At 46.0% G+C, this 20,538-nt stretch overlaps 1 protein-coding gene across 1 annotated transcript; it reads left to right on the top strand.

The window, feature by feature from the left end:
* The first annotated feature begins 6,361 nt into the window (after positions 1-6,361).
* Positions 6,362-8,046, top strand: LOC123065979 (reticuline oxidase-like). The gene has a single exon (XM_044489158.1). The coding sequence runs from the start codon at positions 6,389-6,391 to the stop codon at positions 7,988-7,990; it is 1,602 nt and encodes a 533-aa protein (XP_044345093.1). The 5' UTR covers positions 6,362-6,388; the 3' UTR covers positions 7,991-8,046.
* The last annotated feature ends 12,492 nt before the right edge of the window (positions 8,047-20,538 follow it).

Here is a 20,538-nt window from a genome sequence, read left to right as displayed (position 1 = left end):
CCATCTTGGCGGTAGGCCGAACCTCACATGCTTTCTCAGTAGTGTCTTTAGCTCGAGCTTTCTCTTCAACATCAAGAGATGCAATCAGATTTTCAACGGATATCTCAAGTCTCTTATGTTCAGAGTAGTGGCAAAATTCCTCCATGAAGGAGGCAACTTTGCAATCATGCACTTAGCCATGAATTTGTCCGGTAATTCACACTTAATGATTTCTAGTTCCTTCACAATGCACTCTATCTCATGAGCTTGTTCAACCATAGAACGGTTATTCACCACCTTGTTCACGGGATGCATCTGTTGCACCGAGCATAGCATTCAGCACATCCCGCAGTATCTTCCCGTCTTGCATGTGCATATGCACAACACATAGACGGCCAGCAAGAAACACTCAGAATGCATCCCGCAAACATAATATTGGCTTCCTGAAACTTTATATGATCTTTCATTAGTAGTTCCCTTTGTCATGCCAGCACTAACATGAAAAACTTTCAAACCAGCCAAAGCATGGACTTCACCTCCACCTCTTAAAGTGCACACCGATAAATTTATTCAGCCTCAGTGCATCCGCAAAACCATCCATAGTTAACTCAGGAATCGCATACGATAAGGTCTTTGGATTGTTGTAATATTAGGAAATTAATTATTAATTTCAATAAATAATTCATGACTAAAATAGTAATTAGCATACAAAGTGCTAGCATACTAGATGATTGACACAGCAGCATCGCACATGCAACAACTATCATAATTAGAGATAAGATCATATCATGGTGCACGTACCGATCGTTCTTAGATGAAGTAGTCCAAGTTGTTGTAGGGGCAGCGATGTTCTTGATGATGACGACTAGGCGGCGTAGACGTTTGTGATGACGGCGCGCAACAGCGCCTGATCTTGATGGAAGACAACCCATGTTAACGAACTTGAGCAGTCACGCAAAGTGTTTCTCAAAAACCTTATTCACCCTCTCCCGATGCAGGATCACAAGGGCAAGAGATTTCGGAGACCTGCTCTCCCGTTCACCGGTGCACGCTGGTGTTCGATATGGAGTAGAATACGGTGGCAGTGCAAGTTGCAAGATGAGGCAAAACCCTAAATGTTTTTGATATGTCTTTCGCCGCGACCAATCGCAATATATATAGTAAGACCAGAGGAGGTATCGTGTCGCGGTCGCTATCAACCGACTTAGTTTCTAAGTCCTATACTTGTCGGGCCAGAACTAACTAACTTGTCTTCCAAGACATCAAAAAATAAAACGACAAAAGGAAGTTGTGCCCCTACAAGTCAATAGACCGAATTTCGGCGGACGTGTGTGCACTCTGCTTAGACCAGGCGAGGTGGGAGAGCGAGCGTGTGTTATATTCTATTTCTCTTCTCAACACAGCACTAAAAGCATCTCTAACAGAGCCCCTATAATCGCCCGACCCGCAAAATAATCGTTGATATACTGTACGGGGCCAAAAACCATCAAAACAGGTACTGTATATTCAGCCGACATGTAATTTTTTTAGGGCGAGCTGTAATAATCGCCCGTTGGCCGCCAAATCTTGTGGTGTCCCGTATCCAACGCGATTCTTGTTGGGAGGGAAATTACCGCGCCCACTCGGCGCCACCCCTCCCCAAATCTCCGGCGAATCTTTTTTTTCTCCAGCCACCTCCAACCACCCTGTGCTTTGGAGAGCTTCGCCATCCCCACCCACATCTTCTCCACTAAAATTCAAGCTTGGAGGCAGCCATTTTTGCCGGCTCCCGGCGGGCTGCAGCCGCTATCGCCATGGATCCAGGCGGAAGCTTCAATTGGTGCCACACTATGGGCAGATCCGGCTGCTCCAAGCAAGACTGGGAAGCCGCTATCCACGCGGGCCCAACCTTGGCGAGGGGAAGTAGAGGAGGCGGTCGGCTACGGTGGAGAAGGAAAGGCTTCGGCGGCTACGCTTTCGGCCGACGGTCGGGGAGAAGGGGGCTTCGGTGGCTGCGTTTTGGGCGGGTGAAAGGTAAGATTTGCTGCTTTGTGCCTGTTTTGATCCCAGTTTTGAGCTCCAAATCGGCCAATGGGAAAATTTTAATTTTGATGTACTTTTGATTTTATTTTAGTAGATGGATGATATTTGGAGTTCGTCCTCATCATCTGAGTCGCATGATTCTGACATAGATGAGATGCTTTTTTATGATGATCTCGAGCACCTTCTTTTGTTGCACCTCGTCGACAAATTTGAAGCCGGCAAGAAGAAGAGGCACCGCGGATCGACAGTCAGCCGGCTTTACATTCCACGCATCCGAATTCTCGGTCACAAGTTGCTCATGAAAGACTACTTTTCCGAGCTACCAACCTATCCGGCTCATCTCTATCGTAGACATTATCGATGTATAGGCCTCTTTTTGTTTGTATTGTGGAAGCTTGCAAACAAAATTGTCGGTTCTTCACGCGCCAGAGAAATGCCGCCGGTTCAAAAAAATTGGGGGCAATGTGAGTGATAGCATATGGCATTCTGGCCGATAACACCGATGAGTATCTTCGCATTGGAGAAGATACCACGCTCAAATGTGTGCAGGTGATTGCTAAGATAATGATCTGGGTATTCGGTCCCAAGTACCTCCAAGCTCTCAATGAGGAGGGCACTGAATTTTTAATGGCGATGAACAAAGCAAGATGATGGACGGGCATGCTTGGGAGTGTGGATTGCATGCATTGGAACTAGAAGAATTGTCCAAAGGCTTGGGCCGGACGATACACCGGCCATCAACGTAAACCAACTATTGCGCTCGAAGCTGTAGCTTCGCATGACTTGTGGATTTAGCATTGCTTCTTTGGATTGTCAGGGTCTCTCAATGATATCATGGTATTGCATGGATCACATCTTTTTTGCGCACCTAGCTAGTGGGAATGCTCCGGCTTGCAACTACACTGTAAATGGACATGATTATACCATGAGGTATTATCTTGTCAACGGGGTTTATCTTTCGTTGGCAACATTTGTCAAGACAACTAGTAACCCGGTAGGCAAAAAAATAAACTATTTCCCAAGCACAAGAAGCATGCCGAAAAGATATTGGGAGAGCATTTGGTGTGTTGCAAGCTCGGTTTGCCATTGTTCGAGGGACTGCTCGCTTTTGAGACTGAAAATCCCTCTGAAATATCAAGACTACGTGTGTAATTCTACACAATATGATCATCCAGGATGAGAGGGATTTCAACTTGGAGTTTTTCTATGACAATATTCGTAGCCGTGTCAAGTCTACCAGAAATCCGGATGGAATCAGTGCATTTCTTGAGACCTACCGGCAGATTAAAGACCGTGACAAACATCAGGAGCTCCGCAATGATCTCATTGAGCATCAGTGACAATTGTACGGGCAAAAAACTCCCGCTCTATTAATTTGATCTATTTATTTTCATGTATGAGGTGAACAATTGTTTTAATTCCGAATGATTTCTTATTGTGATAATTGCGAACTATTTGTTATTCGGATTTGAACATTTGTTGTATTTGAGATAATTATTGTATTGTATGATGTTAAAAACATTTAAGGTTAATATTTATTGTTTATTTTTATTTTAGTTATGTTTGTCTAAAATGAAGATTTATGGTGCGGGGCATTGGGTGCTACTGCAAATCCAATATAGGGCGAGCCGCAAAACGATTTTACCGGCAACGATTTTAGGGGCTCTGCTAGAGATGCTCTAAGTATGATGGCCAGAACTCACTATATAAAGAGGTCTCACACCTCCTTAATTTTGGGGTGGTACTAAACTTTGAGCCACCACTTGCTATTTTATTTGTTGGCTCTTTTGAGATTTCAGAAATTGTACACGGCTTAGGCCCGTTATTTTTAACTATTTGTATGTATCTGGATCGTATTAGAGCAGTTTACAACCATGAGGACCATGCTGGACATGGCCTGCAACTAGGACGCGTGAATAAATCTGTGGTTGAATGATTGGGAGTAAAGTGATATTCCGAGTCCACCAGGGTTCAAGTCCTGAGGCTCGCATTATTTTGGATTTATTTTAGGATATCCGGCGATGCACGTTCAGTAGGATGAGATGTTCGTGTCGACTACGAGGCGTCCGTGGTGAATTCGTTAATCTTAAGATGTAATGAGAGCTCAGTCTCTTGAAGGTGCCCATAAGAACATGGTTATATATAAGCGTCTGCGTCTGTACCATGTTTAAAATAAATCTATATCTATACTACCACCTACTAATAAAGCGGCTATCGCTTCTGGTCGTCCGTCATTAAAATTACCTTTCAAGTTGGTTAAAATTACCCACCAATGCTACCCGTAAGTGGAAAAACGATTCGATTTTTCGGACCAAAAATCAACTCCTCCTTATTTATCTTTAGGGGGACGCGATGAGTATAAGTCCTAGAACGACAAGCAGAAGAATGGTTGGTGATTGCTCTTTTAGCGGCGACACCAGGGTTCAATCCCCAACTTCCACAATTTTCATCTTTCTTTTCTCACGCATGTCCTACTCATGTATTCGTTCATGGCCGGCCCATGTGTGGGGCTTCACTCTTCTATTTTTTTTATTTTACTTTTTTGTCTTTTCTTTTCTCATTCTGTTTTCTTTTTTCTTTCTACTTTAAATTAATTCCGGAGTTTAGTATTCTAAAAGTTGCGAGTTTTCAAAAAAAAAGTTTGATAAAAAATCATAAATATATGTGAATTCAAAAATGTTTAGAAAATCATAATAAGTTTGCAGATTCAAAAAATGTTGGTGGTTTTGCAAAACTGTTTGCAAAATTATTAAAAAACCACAGTTTGTAAGAAATGGTCGGGAAATAAAATCATGTTCATGGTTTTGAAAAAATGATCGTGTATTCAAAACATATTCGGGAATCTGAAAAAAATGTCCATGAAATTTTAGAAAATGTTCAAAATAATAATAATAAATATTTGTTTTCTTAATTTTGTTCCCCAATTTTAAAAAAAGTTCATCGCTTCAGAAAATGTTTGTTGAGTCAAAAAATGTTAATGAATATGAAACCGGTTCATACATTCAAAAAAATTGTAAACAGAACTAATGTTCATGATATTTTTGAGAAAAAAAATGTTTGTCGATTCAAAAAACTGTTCACTGATTCAAAAGTATTTTATGTCAATTTGATTAGTTTTTCGAAAGTCTTTATATATCTTGGTGTTGGGAGTAGTTCATGGTCAATGAGATTTGCTTTTAAAGTTTTTAAACGTTCCCTTGCGCAACATAATGACAAGTGTGGCATGCACTGTCAAACTCATAGCCTTAGGATTTATCACGTTGAGTGCATTGTGATCTCGTGAACATCACGATCATCATCGGCTAGGGTGAGAAAAAAAATGGCAACATGATGAACCACTATGTTAAAATAGAGTATAATCATATATCAGTATATTGAGTCATATTTATTTTGTTAGCCATAATTATTTGTCTTCCGGTGCAACGCACGGGCCCTTTTGCTAGTAGCATTTAAGGATGCAATTATCTTGTCCAGCACTTCCGCGCGACAGAGCAAGACTTTGCACCACGTGCACGAGCAACGAAAAAGAGGTCGGGACTTTGCAGCGTCAATTTTGCACTCCTACAATGCAACCAGTGGTCGGGCCAAAAATTGGCAATCTTCCTATCCAGAGTCTCACACGACAAGGACAGGGTTCCGCACCTCACTAGAAAATTCAAGCGAAAAAATAGCGAGCTATACAAAATATTGCCGTTTATTAAATTATTTTATCAGCATGCTCAAGACATTTTACACTAATTTAATTAGCGAGATAATTCTCTACTTTTCTTAGGGGTAATCTAAGTTTTATTCATCAAAAAGCACAAGTTGTGGGATGCAGATTCGATCATGGGATTGACCAAGTCACAGATGGTGTCTCAGACCTAGCGACAGAGAATGCTTGGCCAACTTATGTGCCTCTATGTTCACATTATGACTTTCATAAATAAAATTACATTGAAACAAACTAGAATAAGAGTAGATCTCACTAATAATGACCTCTGGACTTGTTGTTTATGTCCAAGACGACGCTATAGCGATGCTTTTTTTCAGTGCTAGGAATCTGCATAGGGAGCCCAGCCCACGCTCTGGAACTAGTTGATCTTTTCTCCCAGATCCATCGGATGCGCAAGGCATGATTAAGTTATTTGATGAAGGTTATGAATCCCAAGGTCCCCAAACTCCACGGGTCAACAAACTTGCTCCCATGCTACTAAACAGTGCTCTCCTTCTGAAGATCTTGTTTAGGCATTTGAATACCCAGGGAGGCAAATCCAATGAGAGCATATGCCATATGGTACTACCACAATGGCGAAAGCACCGCCGTACTAAACTACAACCATATTCAATCCAGACACAAACCACAGCACATACATCAACGAGCATCTCTCGATCTCACCAAAAGACAATGCGTTCCATCGCAACTCTCCTCCAGCTGGTCTGCCTCCTCTTGTCACTTCATCGGAGCCCAGGCTCCGGCGCAGCGGCCACGGCGAGCAACTTCTCCTCCTGCCTCGTCTCCAACGGGGTCAGCAACTTCTCCCTGCCCACATCTCCGGGCTACGCCGGGCTGCTCAACTCATCCATCTTCAACCTCCGGTTCACGCTCCCGAACGTCGCCGGGCCCGCCGCCATTGTCCTCCCGGAGTCGAGGGATGACCTGCGGCGAGCCATCCTGTGCGCGCAGACCAGATCGCTTGCGATCCGCGTGCGTAGCGGCGGGCACAGCTACGAGGGGCTGTCCTACACCACGGAGAACCACGTGCCGTTCGTGGTGGTCGACCTCGCGAACCTGAACCGCGTCCGGGTCGAGCCGGGCTCGGCAACGGCCTGGGTCGAGTCGGGAGCGACCGTGGGCGAGCTGTACTACGCCGTGGGGCGGTTGAGCCGGTCCTTGGCGTTCACGGCCGGGTCGGGGTCGACCACTGGTCTAGGGGGGCAAGTCTCCGGCGGCGGGTTCGGGCTTCTGTCCCGGAAGTTTGGGCTTGCCGCCGACAACGTGCTGGACGCGGCGCTCATCACTCCGGACGGCAGAGTCCTTGACCGGAACTCAATGGGCGATGACGTGTTCTGGGCGATCCGAGGCGGCGGAGGCGGGAGCTGGGGTGTGGTGTACGCTTGGAAGCTCCGGCTCGTTCCGGTTCCTCGCAACGTCACCGCGTTCACCGTCGGCCGGACCGGTCCGGTCGAACTCATTGCCGGCTTACTTCACAGGTGGCAGTATGTTGGGCCCAATCTACCGGACGAGTTTTATCTCTCCGTGTATGCTCCAACCGGGTCGACGGACGGCAACGTCTCCATCTCCTTCACCGGTCAAGTGCTAGAGTCAAAAGAGCATGCCTTGTCGGTTCTCAGCCAAAGCTTTCCTGAGCTGGGTTTGACCGAGCCAGACCTCTCAGAAATGAGCTGGGTCGAGTCGACGGCCAAGTTCGCTGGTCTGAGCACGGTGGAGGACCTGGCGAACCGGCGGCGCCAGCCAAAGCAGTACTCCAAGAGCAAGTCCGACTATGTGCAAGCACCGATCTCGAGGAACGACATGGCCGAGATCGTCCGGCACCTGTCGGCCGGGCCGACCGGGTCCATCCAGCTAGACCCCTACGGCGGCGCCATGGCGCGGATAGAGAGAGCCGAGACGCCGTTCCCCCACCGCGCCGGGTACCTGTACAGCATCCAGTACGGCGTGAACTGGAACCGGTCGCAGTTAGCCCGCGCGGAGGAGTTCATCGGATGGCTCAGGTCGTTCTACAGGTACATGGCCCCCTACGTGTCCAAGGATCCCCGCGCTGCGTACGTGAACTACCTCGACCTCGACCTGGGCGTGAACAACTGGACGCGCGCTGCCGGTGGGTCGTCCCCGCAGGCGGTGGCTCGTGCGACGTCGTCGTGGGGGCAGGCGTACTTCGGAGAGAACTTCGACCGGCTGGTTCGTGCTAAGACGGTGGCCGATCCTGGCAACGTGTTCAACAACGCGCAGAGCATCCCTCCCTTGAATATTAGAGCCGACGAGTAGACATATGTTTGCGAAATAATAAAAAGAAAAGTATACTTTTCGTCCTTTAATTCTTGGCAGAGTCTAGATTTGATCCCTTAACTATAAAACCGGACAACCTTCACCACCAACTCTTGAAATCAGATAAGTTTGGTCCCCTGACTCAACCAAAGCAGTATCCATGCTGACTCAACATGGTTTTGACTGGGTCATGTCCAGGTGGCGATATTTCTGTTTCTTTTCATCCATCTTCGGTGTAGACATTTCGTCAAACAGTTGACTTGCAATTGCTGCACCGTGACACAACCGAGCGTGCCGTCAGTCGATGAGCCAGCGCCATCAGTCGACGAGTCAGTCGACGAGCCAACACTGTTCCCCACCGAAGGCTCATCCCCGGCAAGCCTTGTGTTCCTCCTTAACCGTCCGTGCTGGCCACTTCTTCGGACGCCTGAAGACACGGCCACGACCTGCACCACACGGCACAGCAAGCATCCACCACGACCTCTCCTTGTGCCTGAGTTTTCCCATGAAGGCGGGGGGGGGGGGGGGGAGGGGTTCCACGGCGCCCCTGGCACGTGGGGTCACATGCGTTGAGCAACACGAAATACAATGGGAGGGATGGAGGTTCGGGCTGCGCTCGATGGCGAGGTACGCACCGAGCGTGAGCTTGTGGGCGAGTGGTGCGGGGAGGTCAGTATTGGGGAATGTAGCAGAAATTCAAAATTTCCCTACGTGTCACCAAGATCTATCTATGGAGAAACCAGCAACGAGGGGAAGAAGAGTGCATCTACATACCCTTGTAGATCGCTAAGCGGAAGCGTTCAAGAGAACGGGGTTGAAGGAGTCGTACTCGTCGTGATCCAAATCACCGGAGATCCTAGTGCCGAACGGACGGCACCTCCGCGTTCAACACACATACAGCCCGGTGACGTCTCCCATGCCTTGATCCAGCAAGAAGAGAAGGAGAGGTTGAGAAAGACTCCATCCAGCAGCAGCACAACGGCGTGGTGGTGGTGGAGGAGCATGGCAATCTTGCAGGGCTTCGCCAAGCACCTGCGGGAGAGGAGGAGGTGTCACGGGAGGGAGGGAGGCGCCAGGGCTTCAGGTGCGGCTGCCCTCCCTTCCCTCCACTATATATAGGGGCAAGGGAGAGGGGGGGCGCAGCCTTGGCCTTCCTCCAAGGAAGGGTGCGGCTAGGGAGGAGTCCATCCTCCCCAAGGCACCTAGGAGGTGCCTTCCCCCATTAGGACTCTCCCTTTCCCTTATCTCTTGGCGCATGGGCCTCTTGGGGCTGGTGCCCTTGGCCCATATAGGCCAAGGCGCAAACCCCTACAGCCCATGTGGCCCCCCCAGGGCAGGTGGACCCCTGGTGGACCCCCGGACCCCTTTCGGCACTCCCGGTACAATACCGATAATGCGCGAAACTTTTCCGGTGACCAAATCAAGACTTCCCATATATAAATCTTTACCTCCGGACCATTCCGGACCTCCTCGTGACGTCCGGGATCTCATCCGGGACTCCGAACAACATTCGGTAACCATATACAAACTTCCTTTATAACCCTAGCGTCATCGAACCTTAAGTGTGTAGACCCTACGGGTTCGGAAACCATGCAGACATGACCGAGACGTTCTCCGGTCAATAACCAACAGCGGGATCTGGATACCCATGTTGGCTCCCACATGTTCCACGATGATCTCATCGGATGAACCACGATGTCAAGGACTCAATCGATCCCGTCTACAATTCCCTTTGTCTAGCGGTATTGTACTTGCCCGAGATTCGATCGTCGGTATGCCGATACCTTGTTGAATCTCGTTACCGGCAAGTCTCTTTACTCGTTCCATAACACATCATCCCGTGATCAACCCCTTGGTCACATTGTGCACATTATGATGATGTCCTGCCGAGTGGGCCCAGAGATACCTCTCTGTCAACCGGAGTGACAAATCCCAGTCTCGATTCATGCCAACCCAACAGACACTTTCGGAGATACCTGTAGTGCACCTTTATAGCCACCCAGTTATGTTGTGACGTTTGGTACACCCAAAGCATTCCTATGGTATCCGGGAGTTGCACAATCTCATGGTCTAAGGAAAAGATACTTGGCATTAGAAAAGCTTTAGCATACGAACTATACGATCTTTGTGCTATGCTTAGGATTGGGTCTTCTCCATCACATCATTCTGCTAATGATGTGATCCCGTTATCAACGACATCCAACGTCCATGGTTAGGAAACCATAACCATCTATTGATCAACGAGCTAGTCAACTAGAGGCTCACTAGGGACATGGTGTTGTCTATGTACCCACACATGTATCTGAGTTTCCTATCAATACAATTATAGCATGGATAATAAACGATTATCATGAACAAGGAAATATAATAATAATAATAACTAATTTATCATTGCCTCTAGGGCATATTTCCAACAGTCTCCCACTTGCACTAGAGTCAATAATCTAGTTCACATCGCCATGTGATTAACACTGATAGGTCACATCGCCATGTGACCAACATCCAAAGAGTTTACTAGTGTCTAAACTAGTTCACATCACCATGTGATTAAGTCTCAATGAGTTATGGGGTTTGATCATGTTTTGCTTGTGAGAGAGGTTTTAGTCAACGGGTCTGCAACATTCAGATCCTTATGTACTTCGCAATTCTCTATGTCATATTGTAAATGATGCTTCCACGCTCCACTTGAAGCTATTCCAAATGGTTGCTCCACCATACATATCCGGTTTGCTACTCAGAGTCATTCGGATATGTGTTAAATCTTACATCGACGTAACCCTTTACGCCGAACTCTTTATCACCTCCATAATCGAGAAACATGTCCTTTATTTACTCCAAGGACAATTTTGACCGCTGTCCAATGATCTATTCCTGGATCATTCTTGTACCCCTTGACTGACTCATGGCAAGGCACACTTCCAGTGCGGTACACAGCATAGCATACTATAGAGCGTATGTCTGAAGCATAGGGGACGGCCTTCGTCCTTACTCTCTCTTCTGCCATGGTCGAGCTTTAACTCTTAATTTCATACCTTACAACTCAGGCAAGAACTCCTTCTTTAACTGATCCATCTTGAACACCTTCAAGATCATGTCAAGGTATGTGCTCATTTGAAAGTACTTATTAAGCGTTTTTTATCTATCCTTATAGATCTTGGTGCTCAACGTTCAAGTAGCTTAATCCAGGTTTTCCATTGAAAAACACTTTTCAAATAGCCCTACATGCTTTCTAGAAATCCTACATCATTTCTAATCAACAATATGTCAACAACATATACTCATCAGAAATTCTATAGTGCTCCCACTCACTTCTTTGGAAATACAAGTTTCTCATAAACTTTGTATAAACCAAAATTCTTTGATCATCTCATCAAAGCGTACATTCCAACTCTGAGATGCTTACTCCAGTCCTTAGAAGGATCGCTGGAGCTAGCATACCTTTTAGCATCCTTAGGATCGACAAAAACTTTCTGACTGTATCACATACAACCTTTCCTTACAAAAACTAGTAAGGAAACTCATTTTTGACATCCATCTGCCAGATTTCATAAATGCAGCTAATGCTAACATGATTCCGACGGACTTAAGCATCGCTACGGATGAGAAAATCTCATCGTAGTCAACTCCTTGAACTTGTGAAAAACTCTTCGCCACAAGTCGAGCTTCATAGACGGTGACATTACCGTCCACGTCCATCTTCTTCTTAAAGATCCATTTATCTCAATGGCTTGCCGATCATCGGGCAAGTCCACCAAAGTCCATGCTTTGTTCTGATACATGGATCCTATCTCGGATTTCATGGTTTCTAACCATTTGTCGGAATTTGGGCCCACCATTGCTTCTCCATAGCTCGTAGGTTCATTGTTGTCTAGCAACATGAACTTCAAGACAGGATTACTGTACCACTCTGAAGTAGTATGTATCCTTGTCACCCTACGAGGTACGGTAGTGACTTGATCCGAAGCATCATGATCACTATCATCAGCTTCCACTTCAATTGGTGTAGGTGCCACATGAACAACTTTCTATGCCCTGCTACACACTGGTTGAAGTGATGGTCCAATAACCTCATCAAGTCTCCACCATCCCCCACTCAATTCTTTCGAGAGAAACTTTTCTTCGAGAAAGGACCTGATTCAAGAAACAATCCCTATTGCTTTCGGATCTGAATTAGGAGGTATACCCAACTGTTTTGGGTGTCCTATGAAGATGCTTTTTATCCGCTTTGGGTTCGAGCTTATCACGATGAAACTTTTTCACATAAGCGTCGCAGCCCCAAACTTTTAAGAAACGACAACTTAGGTTTCTCCAAACCATAGTTCAAACAGTGTCGTCTCAACAGAATTACGTGGTGCCCTATAAAGTGAGTGCGGTTGTCTCTAATGCCTAACCCATGAACAATAGTGGTAATTCGATAAGAGACATCATGGTACACACCATATCCAATAGGGTGTAACTATGATGTTCGGACACACCATCACACTGTGGTGTTCCAGGCGGTATTAATTGTGAAACAATTTCCACAATGTCTTAATAGCGTGCCAAAGCTTGTAACTCAGATACTCATCTCTATGATCATATCATAGACATTTTATCCTCTTGTCACAATGATCTTCAACTTCACTCTGAAATTACTTGAACCATTCAATAATTCAAACTTGTGTTTCATCAAGTAAATATACAACATCTATTCGAATCATCTGTGAAGTAAGAACATAACGATATTCACTATATGCCTCAGCACTCATTGGACTACACACATCAAAATGTGTTACTTCCAACAAGTTGCTATCTTGTTCCATCTTACTGAAAACGAGGCTTTTCAGTCATCTTGCCTATATGGTACGATTTGCATATCTCAAGTGATTCAAAATCAAGTGAGTCCAAACGATCCATCTGCATGGAGTTTCTTCATGCGTATACACCAATAGACATGGTTCACATGTCTCAGACTTTTCCAGAAAACGAGTGAGTCCAAAGATCCATCAACATGGAGCTTCTTTATGCGTTTTATACCAATATGACTTACATGGCAGTGCCACAAGTAAGTGGTACTATCATTACTATCTTATATCTTTTGGCATGAAAATGTGTATCACTATGATCGAGATTCAATAAACCATTCCTTTAGGTGCAAGACCATTGAAGGTATTATTCAAATAAATAGAGTAACCATTATTCTCCTTAAATGAATAACCATATTGCGATAGACATAATCCAATCATGTCTATGCTCAATGCAAAACCAAATGACAATTATTCAGGTTTAATACTAATCTTGATGGTAGAGGGAGCGTGCGATGTTTGATCACATCAAACTTGGAAACACTTCCAACACATATCGTCAGCTCACCTTTAGCTAGTCTCCGTTTATTCCGTAGCTCTTTTATTTTGAGTTACTAACACTTAGTAACCGAACTGGTATCTTAATACCCTGGTGCTACTAGGAGTACTAGTAAAGTACACATTAACATAATGTATATCCAATATACTTCTATCGGCCTTGCCAGCCTTCTCATCTACCAAGTATCTAGGGTAATTCTGCTCCAGTAGATGTTCCCCTTATTACAGAAGCACTTAGTCTCGGGTTTAGGTTCAACCTTGGGTTTCTTCACTGGAGCAGCAGCTGATTTGCCATTTCATGAAGTATCCCTTCTTGCCCTTGCCCTTGCCCTTCTTGAAACTAGTGGTTTCACCAACCATCAACAATTGATGCTCCTTCTTGATTCCTACTTTCGCGGTGTCAAACATCGTGAATACCTCAAGGATTATCATATCTATCCCTGATATGTTATAGTTCATCACGAAGCTCTAGCAGCTTGGTGGAAATGACTTCGGAGAAACATCACTATCTCATCTGGAAGATCAACTCCCACTCAATTCAAGTGATTGTTGCACTCAGACAATCTGAGCACAAGCTCAACGATTGAGCTTTTCTCCCTTAGTTTGCAGGATAAGAAAATCGTCGGAGGTCTTATACCTCTTGACGTGGGCACGAGCCTGAAATCCCAATTTCAGCCCTCGAAACATCTCATATGTTCTGCGACGTTTTGAAAAAGTCTTTGGTGCCTCATCTCTAAACCGTTTAACTGAACTATCACGTAGTTATCAAAACGTGTATGTCCGATGTTCGCAACATCCACAGACGACGATTGGGGTTCAGCACACTAAGCGGTGCATTAAGGACATAAGCTTTCTACTGTCCGCATAATCGCTACTGTCAACTTTCAACTATATTTTCTCTAGGAACATATCTAAACAGTGGAACTAAAGCGCGAGCTTACGACATAATTTGCAAAGATCTCTTGACTATGTTCAGGATAATTAAGTTCATCTAATGAACTCCCACTCAGATAGACATCCCTCTAGTCATCTAAGTGAGTACATGATCCGAGTCAACTAGGCCGTGTCCGATCATCACGTGAGACGGACTAGTCATCATCGGTGAACATCTTCATGTTGATCGTATCCACCATACGACTCATGCTCGACCTTTTGGTCTCTTGTGTTCCGAGGCCATGTCTGTACATGCTAGGCTCGTTAAGCTAACCTAAGTGTTTCGCGTGTGTAAATCTGGCTTACACCCGTTGTATGTGAACGTAAGAATCTATCACACCCGATCATCACGTGGTGCTTCGAAACGACGAACTTTCGCAACGGTTCACAGTTAGGGGGAACACTTTCTTGAAATTTTAATGAGGGGTCATCTTATTTACTACCGTCGTTCTAAGCAAATAAGATGTGTAAACATGATAAACATAACATGCAATCAAACAGTGACATGATATGTCCAATATCATTTTGCTCCTCTTGATCTCCATCTTCGGGGCTCCATGATCATCGTCGTCACCGGCATGACACCATGATCTCCATCATCATGATCTCCATCATCGTGTCTCTGTGAAGTTGTCTCGCCAACTTATTACTTCTACTACTATGGATACCGGTTAGCAATAAAGTAAAGTAATTACATGGCATTGTTTCAATGACATGCAGGTCATACAATAAATAAAGACAACTTCTATGGCTCCTGCCGGTTGTCATACTCATCGACATGCAAGTCGTGATTCCTATTACAAGAACATGATCAATCTCATACATCACATATATTCATCACATTCTTCTTGGCCATATCACATCACATAGCATACCCTGCAAAAACAAGTTAGACGTCCTCTAATTGTTGTTTGCATGTTTTACGTGGCTGCTATGGGTTTCGAGCAAGAACGGTTCTTACCTACGCAAAACCACAACGTGATATGTCAATTGCTATTTACCCTTCATAAGGACCCTTTTCATCGAATCCGTTCCGACTAAAGTGGGAGAGACTGGCACCCGCTAGCCACCTTATGCACCAAGTGCATGTCAGTCGGTGGAACCTGTCTCACGTAAGAGTACGTGTAAGGTCGGTCCGGGCCGCTTCATCCCACAATACCGTCGAAACAAGATTGGACTAGTAACGGTAAGCATATTGAACAAAATCAATGCCCACAACTACTTTGTGTTCTACTCGTGCAAAGAATCTACGCAATAGACCTAGCTCATGATGCCACTGCTGGGGAACGTAGCAGAAATTCAAAATTTCCCTACGTGTCACCAAGATCTATCTATGGAGAAACCAGCAACGAGGGGAAGGAGAGTGCATCTACATACCCTTGTAGATCGCTAAGCGGAAGCGTTCAAGAGAACGGGGTTGAAGGAGTCTTACTCGTCGTGATCCAAATCACCGAAGATCCTAGTGCCGAACGGACGGCACCTCCGCGTTCAACACACGTACAGCCCGGTGACGTCTCTCATGCCTTGATCCAGCAAGGAGAGAGGGAGAGGTTGAGGAAGACTCCATTCAGCAGCAGCACAACAGCGTGGTGGTGGTGGAGGAGCGTGGCAATCTTGCAGGGCTTCGCCAAGCACCTGCGGGAGAGGAGGAGGTGTCACGGGAGGGAGGGAGGCGCCAGGGCTTCAGGTGCGGTTGCCCTCCCTCCCCTCCACTATATATAGGGGCAAGGGAGAGGGGGGTGCAGCCTTGGCCCTTCCTCCAAGGAAGGGTGCGGCTAGGGAGGAGTCCATCCTCCCCAAGGCACCTAGGAGGTGCCTTCCCCCTTTAGGACTCTCCCTTTCCCTTATCTCTTGGCGCATGGGCCTCTTGGGGCTGGTGCCCTTGGCCCATATAGGCCAAGGCGCACACCCCTATAGCTCATGTGGCCCCCCCGGGGCAGGTGGACCCCTGGTGGACCCCCGGAGCCCTTTTGGCACTCCCGGTACAATACCGATAATGCGCGAAACTTTTCCGGTGACCAAATCAAGACTTCCCATATATAAATCTTTACCTCCGGACCATTCCGGAACTCCTCGTGACGTCCGGGATCTCATCCGGGACTCCGAACAACATTCGGTAACCACATACAAACTTCCTTTATAACCCTAGCGTCATCGAACCTTAAGTGTGTAGACCCTACGGGTTCGGGAACCATGCAGACATGACCGAGACGTTCTCCGGTCAATAACCAACAGCGGGATCTGGATACCCATGTTGGCTCCCACATGTTCGACGATGATCTCGTCGGATGAACCACGATGTCAAGGACTCAATCGATCCCGTATACAATTCCCTTTGTCTAGTGGTATTGGACTTGCCCGAGATTCGATCGTCGGTATGCCGATACGTTGTTCAATCTCGTTACCGGCAAGTCTCTTTACTCGTTCCGTAACACATCATCCCGTGATCAACCCCTTGGTCACATTGTGCACATTATGATGATGTCCTACCGAGTGGGCCCAGAGATACCTCTCCGTCAACCGGAGTGACAAATCCCAGTCTCGATTCATGCCAACCCAACAGACACTTTCAGAGATACCTGTAGTGCACCATTATAGCCACCCAGTTACGTTGTGAAGTTTGGTACACCCAAAGCATTCCTACGGTATCCGGGAGTTGCACAATCTCATGGTCTAAGGAAAATATACTTGACATTAGAAAAGCTTTAGCATACGAACTATACGATCTTTGTGCTAGGCTTAGGATTGGGTCTTGTCCATCACATCATTCTGCTAATGATGTGATCCCGTTATCAACGACATCCAATGTCCATGGTCAGGAAACCATAACCATCTATTGATCAACGATCTAGTCAACTAGAGGCTCACTAAGGACATGGTGTTGTCTATGTACACACACATGTATCTGAGTTTCCTATCAATACAATTATAGCATGGATAATAAATGATTATCATGAACAGGGAAATATAATAATAATAACTAATTTATCATTGCCTCTAGGGCATATTTCCAACAGTCAGCACCTCCGTCTACTCACCATGCTGTTGGACCCAAGCAATGAACCGCGCGTGAAGGCAGGCGACGACGGTGAGTACCACCATACTGAAGGAAATATGCCTAGAGGCAAAAATAAAGTTATTATTTATTTCCTTATTTCATGATAAATGTTTATTATTCATTCTAGAATTGTATTAATCGGAAACTTAGTACATGTGTGAATACATAGACAAAACATAGTGTCCCTAGTATGCCTCTACTTGACTAGCTCGTTAATCAAAGATGATTATGTTTCCTAACCATAGACATGTGTTGTCATTTGATGAACGGGATCACATCATTAAAGAATGATGTGATGGACATGACCCATCCGTTAGCTTAGCATTATGATCGTTTCAGTTTCATTGCTACTGCTCTTTCATGACTTATACATGTTCCTCAGACAATGAGATTATGCAGCTCCCGAATACCGGAGGAACACTTTGTGTGCTACCAAACGTCACAGCGTAACTAAGTGATTATAAAGGTGCTCAACAGGTGTCTCTGAGGGTACTTGTTGAGTTGGCATAGATCAAGATTAGGATTTGTCACTCTGATTGTCGGAGAGGTATCTCTAGGCCCTCTCGGTAATACACATCACTATAAGCCTTGCAAGCAATGTGATTAATGAGTTAGTTGCGGGAGGATGCATTACGTAACGAGTAAAGAGACTTGCCGGTAACGAGATTGAACTAGGTATTGAGATACCGACGATCGAATCTCGGGCAAATAACATACCGATGACAAAGGGAACAACGTATGTTGTTATGCGGTTTGACCGATAAAGATCTTCGTAGATTATGTAGGAACCAATATGAGCATCCAGGTTCCGCTATTGGTTATTGACCGGAAATGAGTCTCGGTCATGTCTACATAGTTCTCGAACCCGTAGGGTCCGCACGCTTAACGTTCTGTGACGATTTGTATTATGAGTTATGTGATTTGATGACCGAAATTTGTTCAGAATCCCGCATGAGATCGCGGACATGACGAGGAATCTCGAAATGGTCGAGCTGTAAAGATTAATATATTGTAAGGCTATATTCGAACATCGGAAAGGTTCCGAGTGATTCGGATATTTTTCGGAGTACCGGAGAGTTACAGGAATTCGCCAGGAGAAGTATTGGGCCTTATTGGGCCATACGGGAAAGAGAGAGAGGCTACCTAGGGCAGGCCGCATGCCCCCCTAGGCCTAGTCCGAATTGGACAAGGGGGAGGGGCGGTGCCCCCTCCTTCCTTCTCTTCTCTCTTCCCTTTCCTTCTCTCCTACTCCTACTACTTGGAAAAGGGGGAATCCTACTCCCGGTGGGAGTAGGACTCCCCAGGGCGCGCCATAGTAGAGGGCCGGCCCTCCCCCTCCTCCACTCCTTTATATACGGGGGAAGGGGGCATCCCATAGACACACAAGTTGATCATTGATCTTTTAGCCGTGTGCGGTGCCCCCCTCCACCATAATCCACCTCGGTCATATCGTTGCGGTGCTTAGGCGAAGCCCAGCATCGGTAGCTTCATCAACACCGTCATCACGCCGTCATGCTGACGGAACTCTCCCTCGAAGCTCTACTGGATCATGAGTTCGTGGGACGTCACCGAGCTGAACGTGTGTAGATCGCGGAGGTGTCGTACGTTCGGTACTAGGATCGGTCGACCGTGAATACGTACGACTACATCAACCGCGTTGTCATAACGCTTGCACTTACGGTCTACGAGGGTACACTACTAGGAAAAGGCCTACTAATGGCGCACCAGTTTTGCCTACTAATGGATCACGCCACTAGTATTTTTTACTAATGGTGCACCAGTGGTGCGCCATTAGTATCTGGTATACTAATGGCGCACCACTGGTGCGCCATTAGTATAGGCCACGATGCACCATTAGTATAGGCCACTGGTGCGCCATTAGTATTTTTGAATTTTGAAGGCAGGAAAATAGTAGTGGCGCACCGTCTAACCCCCACCGTGCGCCATTGCTATTTTTTAATTTTGAATTTGGATCTGGATCGCGATTTTTTTGCCCATTTTTTGCTCGATTTTTTGCACGATATTATTTCAAATTTTGTTCCCGTTTTTGGATCTTGTACGTTCTTTTGCCGTGTTCTTTTGCCGGAGAGGAGTTCGCCGGAGAGGAGGAGGAGGTCGCCGGAGAGGAGTTCACCGGAGCATCGGAGAGGAGGAAGGAGAAACCATGAGGGGATGGGAGGAGAGGAGGGAGGAGGAGCTCACCGGAGAGGAGGGAGGAGGAGCTCACCGGAGAGGAGAGAGGAGGAGCTCACCGGAGATGAGGGAGGAAGAGCTCGCCGGAGAGGAGGGAGGAAGAGCTCACCAGAGATGAAGGAGGAGGAGCTTACCGGAGAGGAGGGAGGAGAAACCGTGAGGGGATGGGAGGGGAGGAGAGGAGAGGAGGGAGGAGGAGGTCGCCGGAGAGAAGGAGGAGGTCGCCGGAGAGGAGGAGGAGGAGGTCGCCGGAGAGGAGGAGGGTAGTATGGTGGAGGAGAGAAGGGAAGATGGAGTGGAGGAGTGGAGGAGAGGTGGAGTGGAGGAGAAGAATGAAGAGGTAAGGAGGAGAGGACACGCCCAGCCATATATACGGCATAGTAATGGTGCACCGTGGGCAGGTGCGTCATTACTATTTTTTTTATTTTTTTGAATTTTGAAGGCGGGAAGATACTAATGGCGCACCATGGGCAGGTGCGCCATTAGTAACTTTTTTTATTTATTTTTATTTATTTTGAATTTTGAAGGCGGGAAGATACTAATGGCGCACCATGGGCAGGTGCGCCATTAGTAACTTTTTTTTATTTTGAATTTTGAAGGCGGGAAGATAGTAATGGCGCACCATGGGGAGGTGCGCCATTAGTAAGTTTGAATTTTTTTGATTTTTTTGCCTCTCCAGATCTTAAAAGCCCTGTATCTTTTTTTCTGTTAGGTTTTTGAGGATTTCAAAAATGTTTAACGGGGTTTCCCCGTTAAATATGGATGTAACTTTTCGAGTAGATGATTTTTCATATAAAAAAACTTTTTCATCCGAGTTCGTATGCAAAAGTTATGCCCATTTTTACAAATTCTCGAGAGATTTTGCAAAAATGTCGAAAGTTCATGTTTGTAAATTTTGCTAACAACTAGACCACATACACATGGGAATTTTATTTTCTTTTATTTTTTTGACATTTCTATCATTTTCTTTTATTTTTTTGAAACTGAAAAGGCGGTCCACGGGGGGGGGGGGGGTGTGCCTT

The sequence above is a fragment of the Triticum aestivum genome, chromosome 3B (assembly GCF_018294505.1).
Source record: "Triticum aestivum cultivar Chinese Spring chromosome 3B, IWGSC CS RefSeq v2.1, whole genome shotgun sequence".
NCBI classification, from domain to species: Eukaryota; Viridiplantae; Streptophyta; class Magnoliopsida; order Poales; family Poaceae; genus Triticum; species Triticum aestivum.
This window is presented reverse-complemented; position numbering and strand designations above follow the sequence as displayed.

Bases quoted from the DNA above. Each gene is read 5' to 3' on its own strand.
- LOC123065979 (XM_044489158.1), top strand. From the start codon at position 6,389: ATGCGTTCCATCGCAACTCTCCTCCAGCTGGTCTGCCTCCTCTTGTCA.